This window comes from Ctenopharyngodon idella, chromosome 15, assembly GCF_019924925.1.
Source record: "Ctenopharyngodon idella isolate HZGC_01 chromosome 15, HZGC01, whole genome shotgun sequence".
NCBI lineage: Eukaryota > Metazoa > Chordata > Actinopteri > Cypriniformes > Xenocyprididae > Ctenopharyngodon > Ctenopharyngodon idella.
This window is the reverse complement of record NC_067234.1, coordinates 3,845,942-3,863,873: the sequence shown is the minus strand read 5'-3', so window position 1 is coordinate 3,863,873 and position 17,932 is coordinate 3,845,942. Positions and strand designations below refer to the sequence as shown.

General features: G+C 34.3%; 1 protein-coding gene across 16 annotated transcripts in view; it reads right to left on the bottom strand.

The window, feature by feature from the left end:
• Positions 1 to 17,932, bottom strand: part of LOC127496289 (sialoadhesin-like) — a 256,687-nt gene that overhangs the window by 145,778 nt on the left and 92,977 nt on the right. For 2 of the 16 annotated variants that reach the window (XM_051864130.1, XM_051864125.1), the window contains 19 exons: positions 13,677 to 13,964; positions 13,283 to 13,576; positions 11,426 to 11,806; positions 9,127 to 9,414; positions 8,733 to 9,026; positions 6,814 to 7,194; positions 5,232 to 5,519; positions 4,838 to 5,131; positions 4,264 to 4,299; positions 3,806 to 4,144; positions 3,416 to 3,712; positions 3,135 to 3,246; positions 2,685 to 2,732; positions 2,557 to 2,583; positions 2,416 to 2,478; positions 2,254 to 2,298; positions 2,118 to 2,144; positions 1,952 to 1,996; positions 1,684 to 1,752 (listed from right to left, as the gene is read on the bottom strand). In XM_051864130.1, coding sequence (XP_051720090.1) covers positions 1,684 to 1,752; positions 1,952 to 1,996; positions 2,118 to 2,144; positions 2,254 to 2,298; positions 2,416 to 2,478; positions 2,557 to 2,583; positions 2,685 to 2,732; positions 3,135 to 3,246; positions 3,416 to 3,712; positions 3,806 to 4,144; positions 4,264 to 4,299; positions 4,838 to 5,131; positions 5,232 to 5,519; positions 6,814 to 7,194; positions 8,733 to 9,026; positions 9,127 to 9,414; positions 11,426 to 11,806; positions 13,283 to 13,576; positions 13,677 to 13,964 — 3,616 coding nt within the window. Of the gene's footprint in view, positions 1 to 610; positions 1,229 to 1,358; positions 1,378 to 1,683; positions 1,753 to 1,951; positions 1,997 to 2,117; positions 2,145 to 2,253; positions 2,299 to 2,415; positions 2,479 to 2,556; positions 2,584 to 2,684; positions 2,780 to 3,134; positions 3,247 to 3,415; positions 3,713 to 3,805; positions 4,145 to 4,263; positions 4,300 to 4,837; positions 5,132 to 5,231; positions 5,520 to 6,813; positions 7,195 to 8,732; positions 9,027 to 9,126; positions 9,415 to 11,425; positions 11,807 to 13,282; positions 13,577 to 13,676; positions 13,965 to 14,902; positions 15,287 to 16,157; positions 16,359 to 16,898; positions 16,950 to 17,153; positions 17,355 to 17,402; positions 17,475 to 17,932 lie in introns of those variants that run through there. The other 14 variants (XM_051864132.1, XM_051864127.1, XM_051864128.1 and 11 more) reach the window with 14 other exon arrangements.

The window sequence follows — 17,932 nt, the reverse complement described above, 5'->3', positions numbered from 1 at the left end:
ATTTTCAAGTGTTTTAAAATCATATTCAAACTTATAAAATCATAATAATAACATTTCACATCATATCTTGTCAAGGTTTACCACTTCATTTGTTCATCTGAGGTATGTTTTTGTAATAATATCACATTACAATTACAATGAGACCTGAAAATTGTGTTTTAAAAGTGAAACCTGGAATAAGCGTTTTCTTACCTATAATTTGTTTCAAATAGATATATCTATTTGATATATCTATCTAGCATTTTGTTACTAATCATTTATTTAAAGTATCTATATTTAAAACACTAATGTGTGTGTGTGTGTGTGTGTGTGTGTGTGTGTGTGTGTTTTCTGCCCATTTTTGGATGTTTTCATCTGTGCCCTGTAACAACAAGAAACTACAAAACTGAGAAGTGAAAGTGGCTTAAAAATAAATTACTTTTCTGTCTTTTTTGCTAATACTTAAATGTAAATCATTTCCCTTTATTCAAAACAAGTGGATTGGGTAAGAATCTAGTATCAAGCACAGCAAAATACAAAATTCATGAAATGAATGAAGGCTTAAGGTTGGGGTCAGATAGAGGAGGGGAGCTATGTTGTAATTGCTTGGATGTCTACACTTTCCAGCGTAGACATTTTCCCTTGAAATGTCAAATGATGCTGCCATCCACCCATTTAAAAAAATTGTAGATATCTAAACACGAAACTATGAGACAGACAAACAAATAACTGTGAACACTATACACCAAAAGTATGTTTCTTTATTTTAAAGAAAGGTAGTACAAGATTAATTTCACGCAAAAAAAAAAAAAAAAAAAAAAAAAAAAAATTGCAAAAACTGCAAAAAGGTGTTTTGTTTTCGGGAAAAAAAAAAAAATTGTAATATCTTTTTTTTTTTTTTTTTTTAAATACAGAATAATATAAGAAGCATGCATTAAAAACATTAAAGTCAATACAAAGTTACAAACTACAGACACAAAAAAAGTATTTATGTATTTGCGTTTCTAAAATTGGAAACTTCCTGAAGTATAAGATCATAACATTTATTTTTGTTTTGTTTTCCGTATCCATTTCACATTGTTGTCATCAATAAAACAATGTTGAACAGCAGAACAGGATGGGGAAATGATGTGATCCGGACTCAAACTCTGAGCACATGCTGTAACTGCTAGTGCGCAGATACTATGATGTTTCATTTTCATCGGATATTTCCAGATATGTTTGTGTAAGCAGCATTATAATCAGGACCCTTAAAGGAAAATTTAAAGAGATACAGAGGTCAGAGGTTAGTCACATTCAGCATTTTTTTTTCAGACAGCATTTGAAATAATGTGTTTTCCATGCTGTAAGAGAGCAAATGAAGTGATAAATGTACTCACACGGTAGGATTTTGGCTCACTGAGATGCAAGGGGAAAAATAAGAATTTTAAAATCACAGAAATGTGTGAATTTATCATAACATCTGTTAAACTAAATGGATTTAATAGACTATTTTTATCAATATCTAAATCATCTCTTCCACAAATTCTACAATTTGTTTTTCCGTTATAACAAACAATGTTATAGAACCAAGCTCAGGAATCTTGAAGTGGCATGTGGACTTTTGAAACATAGACTGCATTCAACAGTATTATTTTGCTGTGTAACATAAATATAATGAATTTAGACCTTGAGGGACTCATATGTTGTTCAAATGCTCTGTACCTCTTTGGTGATGGCATACGAGGTTTGGAGAAAGGCTTGTTTCCTGACACTGTACATGTGTTGTTTGTCCTGTGAAGAGAGAAGGTTCATCAGTGATGCCACTTTGGTCATTTGTATAAAGAGGACATTTTATTAAAATATTTGTAGTGTTTTTTTCTTTTTCTTTTTTTTTTTTTAATATACAAAGACAAGTTTGGTGTCTTTATTCAAATGTATACTATAAAATCTTCACTGAATTACTTTCTTTTTAAAAAGTAAAAATTCTGACTTGTATTCTACTCTCAGATTTGCATTGTTTCTGGGTGATTGGTGTCTACAAAGAGAGGGAGAGAGAGAAAGAGAGAGAAAGAGAATAAAGTTACCAAATTGGAAGATTTTATTATTTAATAATGAAACATGACATAAAATGAAAAGAAAATGTAAATATTAATTACCTTGAAAAGCGGGTCCAGATGCTCCGTCTGTTGAGAGATGTGATGTTTAATTACGATAGATGTATGATTACAAACATAATTTGTGCATAATTTATGCATATTTTTTTGTAATATTATATTTGTATTTTCAACCTGCCTTTGTTCAGGCTTCAGTGGTCTTGCAGGAGCATTTTCAATGTTCCTGTAGATAGCAAAATTTTAGTGCATTGGAAACAAAGACCAACTCTTTATTTTTATTTTTGTATTATTATTATTATTATTATTATTATTATCATTTACCTTTTTATGTTATACTTGCCTGATATCACTCCTGTCTCCCCTGTTAGTCCAAGCTGCTCTTCCATCAGGCATATTAAAATGACTAGGGGATAAATTTTAAATTTAGTCTCAGGAACAAATACAGAGATACAAAGATAAGTTCAGTAAAGAAAACTCCAACCTTGAAAATCTGTTCCAAAGTGATCTCCTACATCAGAGAATAAGGTTAAATTGTTACTTTATTAGCCATTGAAAGGTTTTAATATAAATTAATGAGTGAAAATGATGAAACAGAAATGTCACACATACCTATGTTCAGATTGTGTTTGTAACCCTTGCATATCTTGACAAGGTTGTCTATAATCAACAATGACAATGTAAAAATGAGACTCTGGCAATGCTGACTGATTAAAAAAAAAACAAAAAAAAAAAAAAACAGAAAATAAGCAGTGGCAGCAGATCCATTATGTATATTTACTTGGTATGTCCTAATGAATCCAAAAGCACCTTTTTGTCAATAAACAAAAATTTCATGATTTTGGGAAGTGAAAAAAGCTATTTTTAAGATTTCTTGACCAGTAGGTGGTGCTGTGTCCATACTGCTCAAAGTAGCTTCAGGATGGTGATGATACACAAAATTTAGTTTCAATACCTTAAAGCATTTTTAAGATACAGACTCACTTTCTGTTTGGCATCCAGAGACATCAAATGTAAATACAGAAATTCCAAAGGGTGAGAATAAACCATGCAAACACTTACCTGTGCCGTCTCTTGTATATGCAGACTCCAGCAAGTACACAAATGAGGATGAACACAAGTGATGGAGCAATGGCATAAAGCCCGAAAGTCTCCAATTTAATTTCTTGAACTCCTATTTTTTAAAAGAATTATCAGTCACATCTCTCACACATCATGAAGTAGTTTCTTTTTGAAAAGCCATATTAAAACACAGACCAATGCATAAGACAATCTCATTAACATGTATACAATCAGAGATCCACCAAAACATCTTGGATGTAACTGTATCAGTCTATACTCACTCTTAACACTCAGGAAGGCAGTATTGTTCTGAGTTTTACCACCCCAAAAGTTGGCACTGCAGACAATTTCATCTTTCTCTTCATATCCAGTTGGAATGAAGGTCACAGCGGACACTGTTTCCCAGATGCCTCCACCCATGTGATTGTGACTGATAGTTTCTCGGGCTGTTGGGACACTCCAGGTAATTTTGGGAGGGTGAGAGGAGCATGTATGGTTGACTGAGCATTTGACGGTGACACGTGTCCCAGGCTCGATGTCTTCAGGGAGGGACGACATCACAGGTTTGTCAGGAGATGCTTTTTAACCAGAAACACAAAGACGTTATGTTAGTTATGGGATGTGATGCATCTTTAAAAACCAACCAATATTGAGTGGTAATATTTCCTCACCCCGCATTATAATGAACACACAGCTGTTGTTGAAACTGTATTTCTCATTTTCTTTTTCTGCTTTAAAGCAGAATGGCCCATTGTCATGAGTTTGCACATTATCCATCTCCACAGTACAGTTCTGCTCATCTGGGTTTCCAAGAAGCTTTGTGCGGCCTCTGAAGTTGTCTAAGACGTCATGTGAGTCTGTGTGGAACATGTAGCCACCTTTTTTGGTGACCCAAAGAACACGAAGTCGAGTGTTTTCTTCTTCCATCTTGAAACTGCACGGTATTACCACACAGGAACGAGTCAACGCAGTGATCTTGGGTATCACATCTGCCTCATACTGGAAATAAGCTAAAATGACATATGATACCATACAATAGATTAATCAGTATTATTAGAGAACTAAAATATGAGTGCAGTGCAATAATATAAATATGAGAGTAGCTTTACAGAGGGGGAAAAACACATACTTTCATTCTGGATTGGATCCACTGGTTTTTGATACTCTGTAAAAGATTCAAGGGTAAACAGTTATGTTTGGTTTTGGTGTAAGTGAAGTGTCGCATTTGAGCCTTAGGCCAGGAACCTAATTTACACAATTGTGAATTGCAGTAACAAGCCTCAATATTAACATTGTTGGGTAATTTAAAGCGTTTGAAAGTGTATTTGAAAGAAGACCATTCACGCTAACCATTTACAGTTCATTACGATAAATTATGAACTGCAGTCATACACATTTGAAAATGCAAGGCTACACAAAACAGATTTTGCTTAGTTTGCAATGTTCACGTAACCACTTCGGTTCACAATTCAGTGCACAAATAAATGCAAGAAAAAAAAGATTAACTACAATTTAGTATGCAGACATTATAACAAGGAAGATTTTGAATGGTGAATATTCTCATTCAGTTAGGAAGTGGAATTTGCAAGTTTACAAACAAAAACAGAAATTTATCAAAAAATTCTAAACAAAATAGATCTCACTAAAATAACAAGACATGTAAAGTTCACACAAATCATACATGGCGCTAACAAATTACTTACCTTTTACATATAAGACAACATAGGTTTCTGTGTTTTGTCCAGAAAATTTTGCAGTGCAAATCAATTTCTTTCCATGATCATCTTTGGAACCCAGAAAGGTTATGTTGGAATAGGTGACCTGATCTAAACCAGAAAGTGTGATCCTCCCCGTTAAGACCTGCATGTTCTCATAGTTCCATGTTATGGTTGGAGTCTCTTTCTGGCAGGAATGATAGACGGAACAAGTGAAGTTCTTTGCAACGCCCTCTGTGACATCTGCCAGTTCAGGCTCAATCGTTATTTTTTGATGAACACCTGAAATTAAACTGAAATCTTTTAATAGGTCCAGATGTGACATTTAAAATGCTCTTATTGCTAATAGCACACAAAGCAGTTCATATTTATGTTCACTTACAATGTGCACTTTTGACCTTTGTAGCTGTCACTGTTATGCCACCGTGATGTGTTACAGAACACTCAATAGTTGAACTTTCTGCTTTTATGACACCTGTGCGTGTCAGAATGATTTTCCACAGGCCATCATTATTTTGCTCATTGTCTATTTTGTCAGTTCCTTCTATACCTTTCAGAATGATGCTTGGTTTGCTGTATGGACACGAGTGGACAGCTGAACATACTATTGTGATGGTGTCACCCATCCTTTCACCTCCATAAATATTGATGCTGGGCTGCTGTGAGCTTGCTACAAATAGCAGAAATGTTACAATTAGGCAACACACTCTCATAACTAGATCAGGGGTCATATTCACAAAACATCTTGAAGGCCCACTGAAGTGCCTTGGAACACGCAACATTATTTAATGCGTTGACGTAATTTCCACTGAAACATGAAGACAGGGCGGTACATATCGAACAGTTCCTTTATTTATTTATTTTTTTTAAAGCCAATAGCGTTTCCTTTATATCACAGCTCGGCCAGAGCCTTTGAACTCTGTAAAGCCTCAGTTTCCTTCTAATCTCTTCCATATCGCTTTAAAGTATAGAATTCTGTGCAGAATTCAGAGGGGTCCAATACGTTTTGTAGTATCGGACCCCTTTCTCTCTATTCACTGTCCTATCATAATAAAAAGCCAAAATCAGCAAAATAAATGAATGAATAATTAAATGAATAAGAAAATAATGTCCTATTACCTGTGGCAATTGTTTCACGAGTTGTAAGATGCTGACAATTAGCTGAACATATATTTGTTTAATTAGTGACACTTAGCCTATGTTTTTAAACCTTTATTTGAATATGGCAACATGATAGCTCATTCTACAATATTTCTATGATTAAATCGCTGACAGAGACCCCTCCCCCATCAGCCAATCACTGTCGGCATAGTTAGTAAGCGTGTTGACATCATCCTTAACAACATGGTCATTCCCGCCCTTACTCTTAGCTTAAGACTTCTCACTATTCCTTAGTAAAAGTTGGTCTCAGCAGCTTTGTGAATATGTTTTCACAGGAAACTCTTACCTAAGAACTTTTAGTGCTATTTAGGAGAACTCTTAGTTAAAATGTTTTGTGAATATGGCCCCAGGAGTCAAGGAAATTTAAAGAAATTTGACAGAAACATTATAATTAATACATCATACACTTGAAACTGTGAGAATTTCATTACATTAGATAAAAAACTTTAAAAAAAAAAAAAATGAAAAAGAAAGAAAGAAAGAAAAGAAAAAGTGAAATTTGCAAATGATGCTAGAGCTTTTCTCAGAACTAACTTCCCTTTTTCAGAGCCACTTTTTACATTTTTTTAACCATGCCATTTGGTTTGATATTTTGATATATAATGAAAAGACAAAAAATATATATACTTTTGTGGCAAATTGTCTTTCCTTTACTTTGAAATGGTAAATACATAAATTGGTTAGAAGTCAGTTTGAGAGAAGCATTTCACTGTCTATTGCTATTGACAACAAAATATTTTACTACAGTTGGACAATCACAGACATTACAGTGAAAGATAATTATTCCAAAAATATTTACATACCATTGACATGGATTGTAGAGGTGACATCATCAAATGTGTAGGTGCCCCACCCAACATTTTCAGGGTCAATCCTTGTGTATAATTTCTCTCCATGATGGGACTGTTCCAGGTTTTTGATCAGCAGACTGCATTCCCCGGCTGAGTTCCCATATAAATCAGTTTTTCCTCTAAACTTCTCAATGACATCACTTGCATGCGAAGGATCATAAACTAAAGGATAACCTTTAGAGACCCACTGATACCACACAACTCTACGTGGGGCTTTGGGTGGGTTTGACGTGTAAGAAAAAGAACATGGTATAACCAGACAGGAACCCTGGAGGCCATGAATGTCTTTTGGCATTCTCACCTCCAATCCCAAAACATCATACTTCATAACACCTGTGGATCAAGTTTGGAAAGAATTAATGGATGAGTGGAAGATAAGCAAAAAAAAAAAAAAATGTTCGCTATTTTCCATCATATTTCTTTCAATCACATAAGTAATTTCAAATCTATACACGTTATTTTGCAATGCAGAAGTAAGCTATTTATTAGAATGTGTGAGACTTCCAGTTGATTAGCCGCTACACTGTAAAATCAAATGAGTTAAACTTACTTTAAAAAAAAAGCATGCAAACCAATTGCCTCAAAAAAACTAAGCGTAATAGAAACAGTATGTTGTACTGATAAATGCTTAGTGTAGTTCACTTACACAAGAACTGTAAAAAGTACTTGATCATTTACTATAGATTTACTCTTGACTTATTATAGCTACACAGAATTACTTACTCCTGAATAAATTAAATGTTTTGTTTTACTATTTTTGGCTTTATTTGCCAAGTTTATTTTGCAAAATAAAAACATTTCTTTATTGTATGTCAGAGCTCATCAACTCTAGTCCTGAAGTGCCAGTGTCTTGCTGAGTTTAATAACTTTTTTTATTTTCAAAGTTTGTGAAAACAAAACCAATCAACCTGTTCAACTGTTAGTCTCACTTTTTGTACATAGAGATGAAAATGACCTTTCCTATTTAAATTGTTATAAATCTTGAATACTTTGGTATCTTTTTAAAGGGGACGCTTCACAGATTATTGTAGAAGAGAAGTTAAAAAAAAAGTTATAAAAGTTTAAGTTTAGGAAAATGTAAAATATAAAAATACATTTTTAATATTTTATATAAAAATAAATATTTTACAAAACTCTGAAACTGCAAGAAAATCAAAGCCAAACATCAGAACAAATGTCGGGCCAAATTTTAGGTTGACATCTCAAAAGATGAGCTTTCAGTAAGATTTTGTTTGTGCGCAGTACCCAACTTTTCCACTAGATGACATCCAGGCTCCACTGGTGGTCATATAAGGATACGCCCATTTCCATATATGGTTTGAGTGATGTGAACCATATATTTCCATAATTTTCATAATATTTATGAAGTAGACCCCCAATTCAGAAGAAGTTTGGGCAGTAATCTGTACAGCCCTAATAAAATACATACAGAAATAACCCGAGCGTGCGTTATAGTTCGGCACCACATCACAAATAGAGAATCTTGGGGGAGGGGCTGTCTTAAAAATTAGTGGTTAAAAACATTTTTATTGATTATAAATTCAGATATTTGTCTTTTGTAATGCGTGAAAAGTATTGATATACCCCCCCCCAGTGTGATTTTTGGGGAATTGTATTGAATCCAATTAGGGTCAATTTGACCAAAACCAACACGTTTGTAAGTAGGGCTCGCTGCAGCCTGCGGTGTACATCCAACTCTGCCCACATGGGTGACGTCAGAAGTTTCTCTTTTTTTTGGCAGTTTTTGTAGTAAAATAATTTGTTCTGATTAACCACAATTTAGTATGCAATAATTACAACAAGGCAGATTTTGAATGTTAAATATTCTCATAACACAAGTCATACATGCATGATGCTAACAAATTACTCACGTTGTACGTGTAAAAAAACTGAGGTTTCAGTGTTTCCTCCAGAAAATTTTGCAGTGCAAATTAGTTTCTTCCCATGGTCTTGTTTTGAACCCAGAAAGGTTATGCTGGAATAGGTGACCTGATCTAAACCGGAAAGTGTTTTTCTCCCCTTTGAGACCTGCATGTTCTCATAGTTCCATGTGATGTTTGGAGTCTCTTTCTGGCAGGAATGATAGACGGAACAAACGAAGTTCTTTGCGACGCCCTCTTTGAAATCTGTCAGTTCAGGCTCAATCATTATTTTTTGATGAACACCTGAAATTAAACTGAAATCTTTTAATAGGTCCAGATGTGACATTTAAAATGCTCTTATTGCTAATAGCACACAAAGCAGTTCATATTTATGTTCACTTACAATGTGCACTTTTGACCTTTGTAGCTGTCACTGTTATGCCACCGTGATGTGTTACAGAACACTCAATAGTTGAACTTTCTGCTTTTATGACACCTGTGCGTGTCAGAATGATTTTCCACAGGCCATCATTATTTTGCTCATTGTCTATTTTGTCAGTTCCTTCTATACCTTTCAGAATGATGTTTGGTTTGCTGTATGGACACGAGTGGACAGCTGAACATACTATTGTGATGGTGTCACCCATCCTTTCACCTCCATAAATATTGATGCTGGGCGGCTGTGAGCTTGCTACAAATAGCAGAAATGTTACAATTAGGCAACACACTCTCATAACTAGTTCAGGGGTCATATTCACAAAACATCTTGAAGGCCCACTGAAGTACCTTGGAACACGCAACATTATTTAATGCGTTGACGTAATTTCCACTGAAACATGAAGACAGGGCGGTACATATCGAACAGTTCCTCACATTTTTTTTTTTTTTTTTAAAACAAGCCAATAGCGTTTCCTTTATATCACAGCTTGGCCAGAGCCTTTGAACTCTGTAAAGCCTCAGTTTCCTTCTAATCTCTTCCATATTACTTTAAAGTATAGCATTCTGTGCAGAATTCAGATGGGTCCAATACATTTTGTGGTATCGGACCCCTTTCTCTCTACCACTTCACTTCCTATCTACTCACTGTCCTATCATAATAAAAAGGAAAAATCAGCAAAATAAATGAATGAATAAATAAATAAATAAATGAATAAGAAAATAATGTCCTATTACCTGTGGCAATTGTTTCACAAGTTGTAAGATGCTAACAATTAACTGAACATATACTTGTTTAATTAGTGACACTTAGCCTATGTTTTTAAACCTTTATTTGAATATGGCAACATGATACCTCATTCTACAATATTTCTATAGAGACAGAGCAACACGCGTCATAATCTGAAAACCACGCCCACCGGGGGGAAAACAATCCAACCGTCTCCATTGACTTTGTATTGCGTGAGGCTGCCTCCTTGTCATTTCTGATTTATAACAAAAAACAGAACAATGTCTAAAAGCTGCTATGTGACAAGGTGTACAGAAAACAAGATAAAAAAAAACCCCCCAGAAACAAAAACCCAGAAGTTTTTATAAGCTGTCGACCCAAAAAATGAGCGTTTAAGGACTAAAAAGTGTATACAGGCAATTGAGACAGAGCGCGACATGTCATATTACTATGAGAACTACGCCCACTGGAGGGTAACGTAATCAGTGACAGGAAATATAATATATAAAACTGACATTTGGATATTTGACTTAACAATGACAAAATGTTTACTGCACGCGTAGGCTTACTGAGGCATACTGAGTGTCAGGATCCCAAAATGTACCCATTCTTCCTGCTGATGCTTCACGTCTTATTGCCTGTATCCACTTTTGTCTCCTTAAATGCTGGCTTTTATGGTTCGGTAGCTTATAAAAACGTAGTTCTGGGTTTTTTAGCTTGTTTGCTGTACACCTTGTCACATAGCAGCTTTAAGACATTGTCTTAAAGACATTGTCACCCCCCCCCCCCCCTCCCCCTCCCCCTCCGGTGTGGGTGTGGCCTAAATGCGCTCTGTCTCTATGATTAAATCGCTGACAGAGACCCCACCCCATCAGCCAATCACTGTCGGCATAGTTAGTAAGCGTGTTGACATCATCCTTAACAACATGGTCATTCCCGCCCTTACTCTTAGCTTAAGACTTCTCTCAATTCCTTAGTAAAAGTTGGTCTCAGCAGCTTTGTGAATATGTTTTCACAGGAAACTCTTACCTAAGAACTTTTAGTGCTATTTAGGAGAACTCTTAGTTAAAATGTTTTGTGAATATGGCCCCAGGAGTCAAGGAAATTTAAAGAAATTTGACAGAAACATTATAATTAATACATCATACACTTGAAACTGTGTGAATTTCATTACATTAGATAAAAAACTTTAAAAAAAAAAAAAAAAAAAAGAAAGAAAAGAAAAAGTGAAATTTGCAAATGATGCTAGAGCTTTTCTCAGAACTAACTTCCCTTTTTCAGAGCCACTTTTTACATTTTTTTAACCATGCCATTTGGTTTGATATTTTGATATATAATGAAAAGACAAAAAATATATATACTTTTGTGGCAAATTGTCTTTCCTTTACTTTGAAATGGTAAATACATAAATTGGTTAGAAGTCAGTTTGAGAGAAGCATTTCACTGTCTATTGCTATTGACAACAAAATATTTTACTACAGTTGGACAATCACAGACATTACAGTGAAAGAATATTATTCCAAAAATATTTACATACCATTGACATGGATTGTAGAGGTGACATCATCAAATGTGTAGGTGCCCCACCCAACATTTTCAGGGTCAATCCTTGTGTATAATTTCTCTCCATGATGGGACTGTTCCAGGTTTTTGATCAGCAGACTGCATTCCCCGGCTGAGTTTCCATATAAATCAGTTTTTCCTCTAAACTTCTCAATGACATCACTTGCATGCGAAGGATCATAAACTAAATGATAACCTTTAGAGACCCACTGATACCACACAACTCTACGTGGGGCTTTGGGTGGGTTTGACGTGTAAGAAAAAGAACATGGTATAACCAGACAGGAACCCTGGAGGCCATGAATGTCTTTTGGCATTCTCACTTCCAATCCCAAAACATCATACTTCATAACACCTGTGGGACAAGTTTGGAAAGAATTAATGGATGAGTGGAAGATAAGCAAAAAAAAAAAAAAAGTTCGCTATTTTCCATCATATTTCTTTCAATCACATAAGTAATTTCAAATCTATACACGTTATTTTGCAATGCAGAAGTAAGCTATTTATTAGAATGTGTGAGACTTCCAGTTGATTAGCCGCTACACTGTAAAATCAAATGAGTTAAACTTACTTAAAAAAAAAAGCATGCAAACCAATTGCTTCAAAAAAAACTAAGCGTAATAGAAACAGTATGTTGTACTGATAAATGCTTAGTGTAGTTCACTTACACAAGAACTGTAAAGAGTACTTGATCAATTACTATAGATTTACTCTTAACTTATTATAGCTACACAGAATTACTTACTCCTGAATAAATTAAATGTTTTGTTTGACTTTTTTGGCTTTATTTACCAAGTTTATTTTGCAAAATAAAAACATTTCTTTATTGTATGTCAGAGCTCATCAACTCTAGTCCTGAAGTGCCAGTGTCTTGCTGAGTTTAATAACTTTTTTTATTTTCAAAGTTTGTGAAAACAAAACCAATCAACCTGTTCAACTGTTAGTCTCACTTTTTGTGCACAGAGATGAAAATGACCATTCCTATTTAAATTGTAATAAATCTTGAATACTTCAGAACACATACTTTGGTATCTTTTTAAAGGGGACGCTTCACAGATTATTGTAGAAGAAAAGTTAAAAAGAAAAAAAAAGAAGTTTAAGTTTAGGAAAATGTAAATTATATAAATACATTTTTAATATTTTATATAAAATAAATATTTTACAAAACTCTGAAACTGCAAGAAAATCAAAGCCAAACATCAGAACAAATGTCGGGCCAAATTTTAGGTTGACATCTCAAAAGATGAGCTTTCAGTAAGATTTTGTTTGTGCGCAGCACCCAACTTTTCCACTAGATGACATCCAGGCTCCACTGGTGGTCATATAAGGATGCGCCCATTTCCATATATGGTTTGAGTGATGTGAACCATATATTTCCATAATTTTCATAATATTTATGAAGTAGACCCCCAATTTAGAAGAAGTTTGTCATAGTTTGTCAATTATTTATCATAAATTGAGATATTTGTCTTTTGTAATGCGTGAAAAGTATTGTTATTAAAAGTTAATTGTTTGTACCTGATTGTATGTTTTTTTTTTTTCCCTCCCTATAGTGTGGTTTTTGGGGAATTGTATTGAATCCAATTAGGGTCAATTTGAGCAAAACCAACAAGATTGTAAGTAGGGCTCGCTGCAGCCTATGGTGTACATCCAACTCCGCCCACATGTGTGACGTCAGAAGTTTTTTTTTTTTTTTTGCAGTTTTTGTAATAAAATAATTTGTTCTAATTAACCACAATTTACTATGCAGTAATTACAACAAGGCAGATTTTGAATGGTAAATATTCTTATAACACAAGTCATACATGCATGATGCTAACAAATTACTCACGTTGTACTTGTAAAACAACTGAGGTTTCAGTTTTTCCTCCAGAAAATTTTGCAGTGCAAATCAGTTTCTTCCCATGGTCTTGTTTCGAACCCAGAAAGGTTATGCTGGAATAGGTGATCCGACCTAACCCAGAAAGTGTTTTGCTCCCTGTTAAGACCTGCATGTTCTTATAGTTCCATGTGATGGTTGGAGTCTCTTTCTGGCAGGAATGATAGACGGAACAAACAAAGTTCTTTGCGACGCCCTCTTTGAAATCTGTCAGTTCAGGCTCAATCGTTATTTTTTGATGAACACCTGAAATTAAACTGAAATCTTTTAATAGGTCCAGATGTGACATTTAAAATGCTCTTATTGCTAATAGCACACAAAGCAGTTCATATTTATGTTCACTTACAATGTGCACTTTTGACCTTTGTAGCTGTCACTGTTATGCCACCATGATGTGTTACAGAACACATGATAGTCAAGCGTTCTGCCTTTACGACACTTGTGCATGTCCGAGTGATTTTCCACAAGCTGTCTTTAATATGCTTGCTGTTTATTTTGTCACATCCTTCAATACCATTCAGAATGATGTTTGGTTTGCTGTACGGACACGAGTGTAAAGTAGAACATGCTACTGTGATGGTGTCACCTATCTTGTCACCTCCATAAATATTGATGTCTGGGAGCTCTGGATGATCTATAATTCACAGACACATAGAATTAGTACATCACATCACTTTTTAACTATACAGTGGCTCCATAGTATTTGGACACTTACAAATGTATTGCATTAGATCTGCAGTCTGTAAACGAATGAAGCTAGGGCCTTTCTCAGAACTACCTTTACTTTTCTCTCTAAATTATTAATAATTATAATTAACAGATCTCAAGTTCATTTTTTGTGTGTGTGTGTGTGTGTGTGTATATATGCATGAAGTCAGTGTCAGTTCCTCTCTTGTATACATACACACATTTATATATAAGTGCTGTTAATCGATTTTTGTCTGTAATTAATCACACCTAACATTATAGTTTTTAATATATTTTTTTATATTGTAAAAGTTTAGTGTAGAGTGATTTTCTCTTTTTCTTTTGTTCTTTGATTAACCTTAATGACAGACGTCACAGCAGGAGGTTTAGGATTAGGCTGCTGTCCATTTATGATCTGACACACATGACGGCAATCTGACATGCATCCCATTTTCTCACAGCTCTTCACGTTATGACTTTATTTAACTAATTTAAGACTGTGCTTACGAGTATACTCAACAAAATGTGTATTCTGTCTGAAGCGGCTTTCTGTGCGTTTGAGTTGTGTGTGTCTGTCACACAGACAGGAGATTCACAGACAGCGCACCACTGAGTTCTCTTTTGTGTTTTGTTGCGCTTGAATGGTTATTAATGCAAAAAGCATTTGCAGGAATAAGAATGTGATAGTATAATGTAATGCTAGCTAAAAGCTGGCTTTTTCTAAACGATGCCTTTATCTTGAATTTAATAAACTGATTAGAAGAAAGTCAATTTGGAAGAAACATTTTATTGTGTATATTGTTATTGACCACACAATATTTTACTACAGTTGGACAAACACAGATATTACAGTGAAAGAATATTATTACAAGAGTTTTTACATACTGTCGACATGGATTGTAGAGGTGACATCATAAAATTTATAGGTGCGCCAGCCAACATTTTCAGGGTCAATCCATGCGTATAATTTCTCTCCATGGTGGGACTGTTCCAGCTTTGTGATCAGCAGACTGCAATCCCAATTTGATGGGTTCCCATATAAAGACGTTTTCCATCTAAACTTATCAATGACATCATTTGGATACCATGGATCATAAACTAAAGGATAACCTTTAGAGGCCCACTGATACCACACAACTCTACGTGGGTTTTCAGGTGGGTATGATGAGTAAGAGAAAGAACATGGTATAACCAGACAGGAACCCCGGAGGCCACGTATGCCTTTCGGCATTGTCACGCTCCATGCCAAAGTATCATATAGCAGAACACCTGTTGGACAACAGGTGAAATTTAGAGAAAATTAATAGCTGAAATTCATAAAAATATTTTGTTGTTGTTGTTGTTGTTGTTTTCCATAAACGTATTTACAACTATCAATCACAGAAGTAAATAAAAATCTATATTAAATGTAAAAAAGTCATTGTAGTTCTCTAATTATTTTAATTTGAAATTAAAGGGTTAGTTCACCCACAAATGAAATTTCTGTCATTAATTACTCTTCATTCATCTTCATTCATCTTTCTTACAAATTAAGGTATTTTTGATGAAATCCAAGAGGTTTTTGTATCCCCCATAGAAAGAAACATAATTACCATCATTCAAGGTCCAGAAAAGTACTAAAGACATCATTAAAATAGTCCATGTGACTGCAATGGTTCAACCTTAATGTTATGAAGTGACAAGAATACTTTTTGTGTGCAAAAACAAAAATAACAACTTTATTCAACAAATTCATCTCCTTCCTGTCATTCTCCTATGCTATTTCTGAACCTTGAATGACGATAATTACATTGCTTTCTATGGGCGATAAAAAAAACCTCTTGGATCTCATCAAAAATATCTTAATTTGTGTTCTGAAGATGAACAAAGGTCTTACGGGTTTGGAACGAGAAAAGGGTGAGTAATTAATGACAGAATTTTCATTTTTGGGTGAACTAACCCTTTAAGTTGGTTAAGAAATCCTTTTCTGATCTCATGTAGGGGAGAGCAGGGCACAACCTAACACTTTTTGACTTTCTCAGTTTGTGTAAATCTACTTAAGGTTCAGAGAACTTCTTTTGCTCCACATTAATTTCACACATCTGGTATAAATATGTGGCTTTGTTTCATTAATACAGTGTATACTTTTTTCTTTATTTACCTTGAAAGAATGGAAGTGAAATGTGACAACATGCCCCATAGGTGGCACCAGTACAAATGCTGTAAATTTCTTAAAATAATATTTTCTGAATGTTCAGGTTCTTCCTCTCAGTCTTTATTCACCTTTCTTTCCCGTGGTTTCTCAACAGATATTGGTGATTATATAGAAGAGCATAATTCTAGTAGTATAACTGTAACGCAGCTGGTTAGTATAAGAAACACAAAAAATATTTATGAAAAACACAAAAAATATTTATGAAAAATTACCTTACTTTTTACTTATTTACTTTTGCTATTGTTAAATAAATGTTCAGTGGTATCTTTCAAAGATTTCTGGATTTTGGCGCAATTTTTTTCTCTATATATTGTTGATATGGCAACTAGTAAGTACACTACGTTTCATCATGCTAGCATATGTGGACGTATTTAAAACGTGTGTTACAACTAACCCCATGTTGAGTTTTGCCCTGCTCTCCCCTAAATACTAAAGCTCTACAAATGCATGATCAGAAATATAGCAACATACTTTATGGTGTGCAACCATTAGAACCAGTGAAATTACCAAGAGGCAGAAATCTTCTGAAATAAAGACACTGAATAATCTAACCAGAGAAAAGCTGCTGAGGTCAGATTAAAAAGTCTTAAAATTAATTTAAAAAAAGAAAATCTACTGTGACAGATTTTTAGGATGTATACCCTTATCAACTACTTTATGAAGAAGAGAAACAAAACATTACTATACCTTGTAAAAGCAAATGAACAATCAGAGGTCCCATCATGTTCCAGGGTTTGCCTTTAGGTGAAATAAGAAAACAAGTTGTAAAATAAAAAAAAACATTTCAAAATAAAGTGAAGACCATTTTTAACAATGGAAGTGTTACCCAAGCGACTAAATTTATGGAAATTGACACCTGAAGTTTTCTGTTAAACAGAATGCATCCTAAAATCACTTTATATTGTTAAATCAGATGTAATATACTTTTTTTTTCATTTTTACCTTCTTAATGCAGTCTTATTTGCCAGTAAGTCGACTGGATGGAAAAGGCCTAAACCATGCAGTAATTCCAAAATGTGAAAAACTGTGAAAAAAAGATGAACACTGTTTGGTTATGCAAGAAAGATTTTAAAAGAGGAAGTGTGAAACATACTTCACTTTTTTACTAGTACAGAGACAGAAGAAAGTGTTATTTTCTTCAAAATCTGCTTTTGCTTAACTAAGGCAGAAATTAGTCAACACCACAAATACCTCTTAATTAAACATTTTTCAAGCTCTAGCCCCTTCCACTGCCACTTTAACTGAGGTAAGGTGTTTGAGGCATCTTATTTTGAAACAACTTGATTTTGCGCTCGATAAAGCATGACAAACCCAAGATGCAAAAAAGAAGAAACCAACATTAGCTGTCTGTCACTCTGTTTAAGTAGGTTTAGGGAATGTACATTTTAATAGATAAACTGCAAACAACAAAGTTTTTCTAAATCAATTTGACACATTTCTCCAAATGAATGTAGTTGCTCTCAAAACAATTAACACAGCAAACTAAACACACTCATATGTTGGCAAAACAGTTCAGTATTCACTGCATAATGAAGCACTGCATTTGATTTAATGCATTTATCAAAAATAAATACTAACATCAGAACTATAAGTGTGTTCTCTGTTGATCTGATATATTTTTAGTTGTAGATACACAAATACATGAATGAAAATACATGTTTTTCATGTTCTTTAGTCGTGTTCTTCAAAGTTCTTTAATGAAGAGTTTAGTTGAGTGTCTC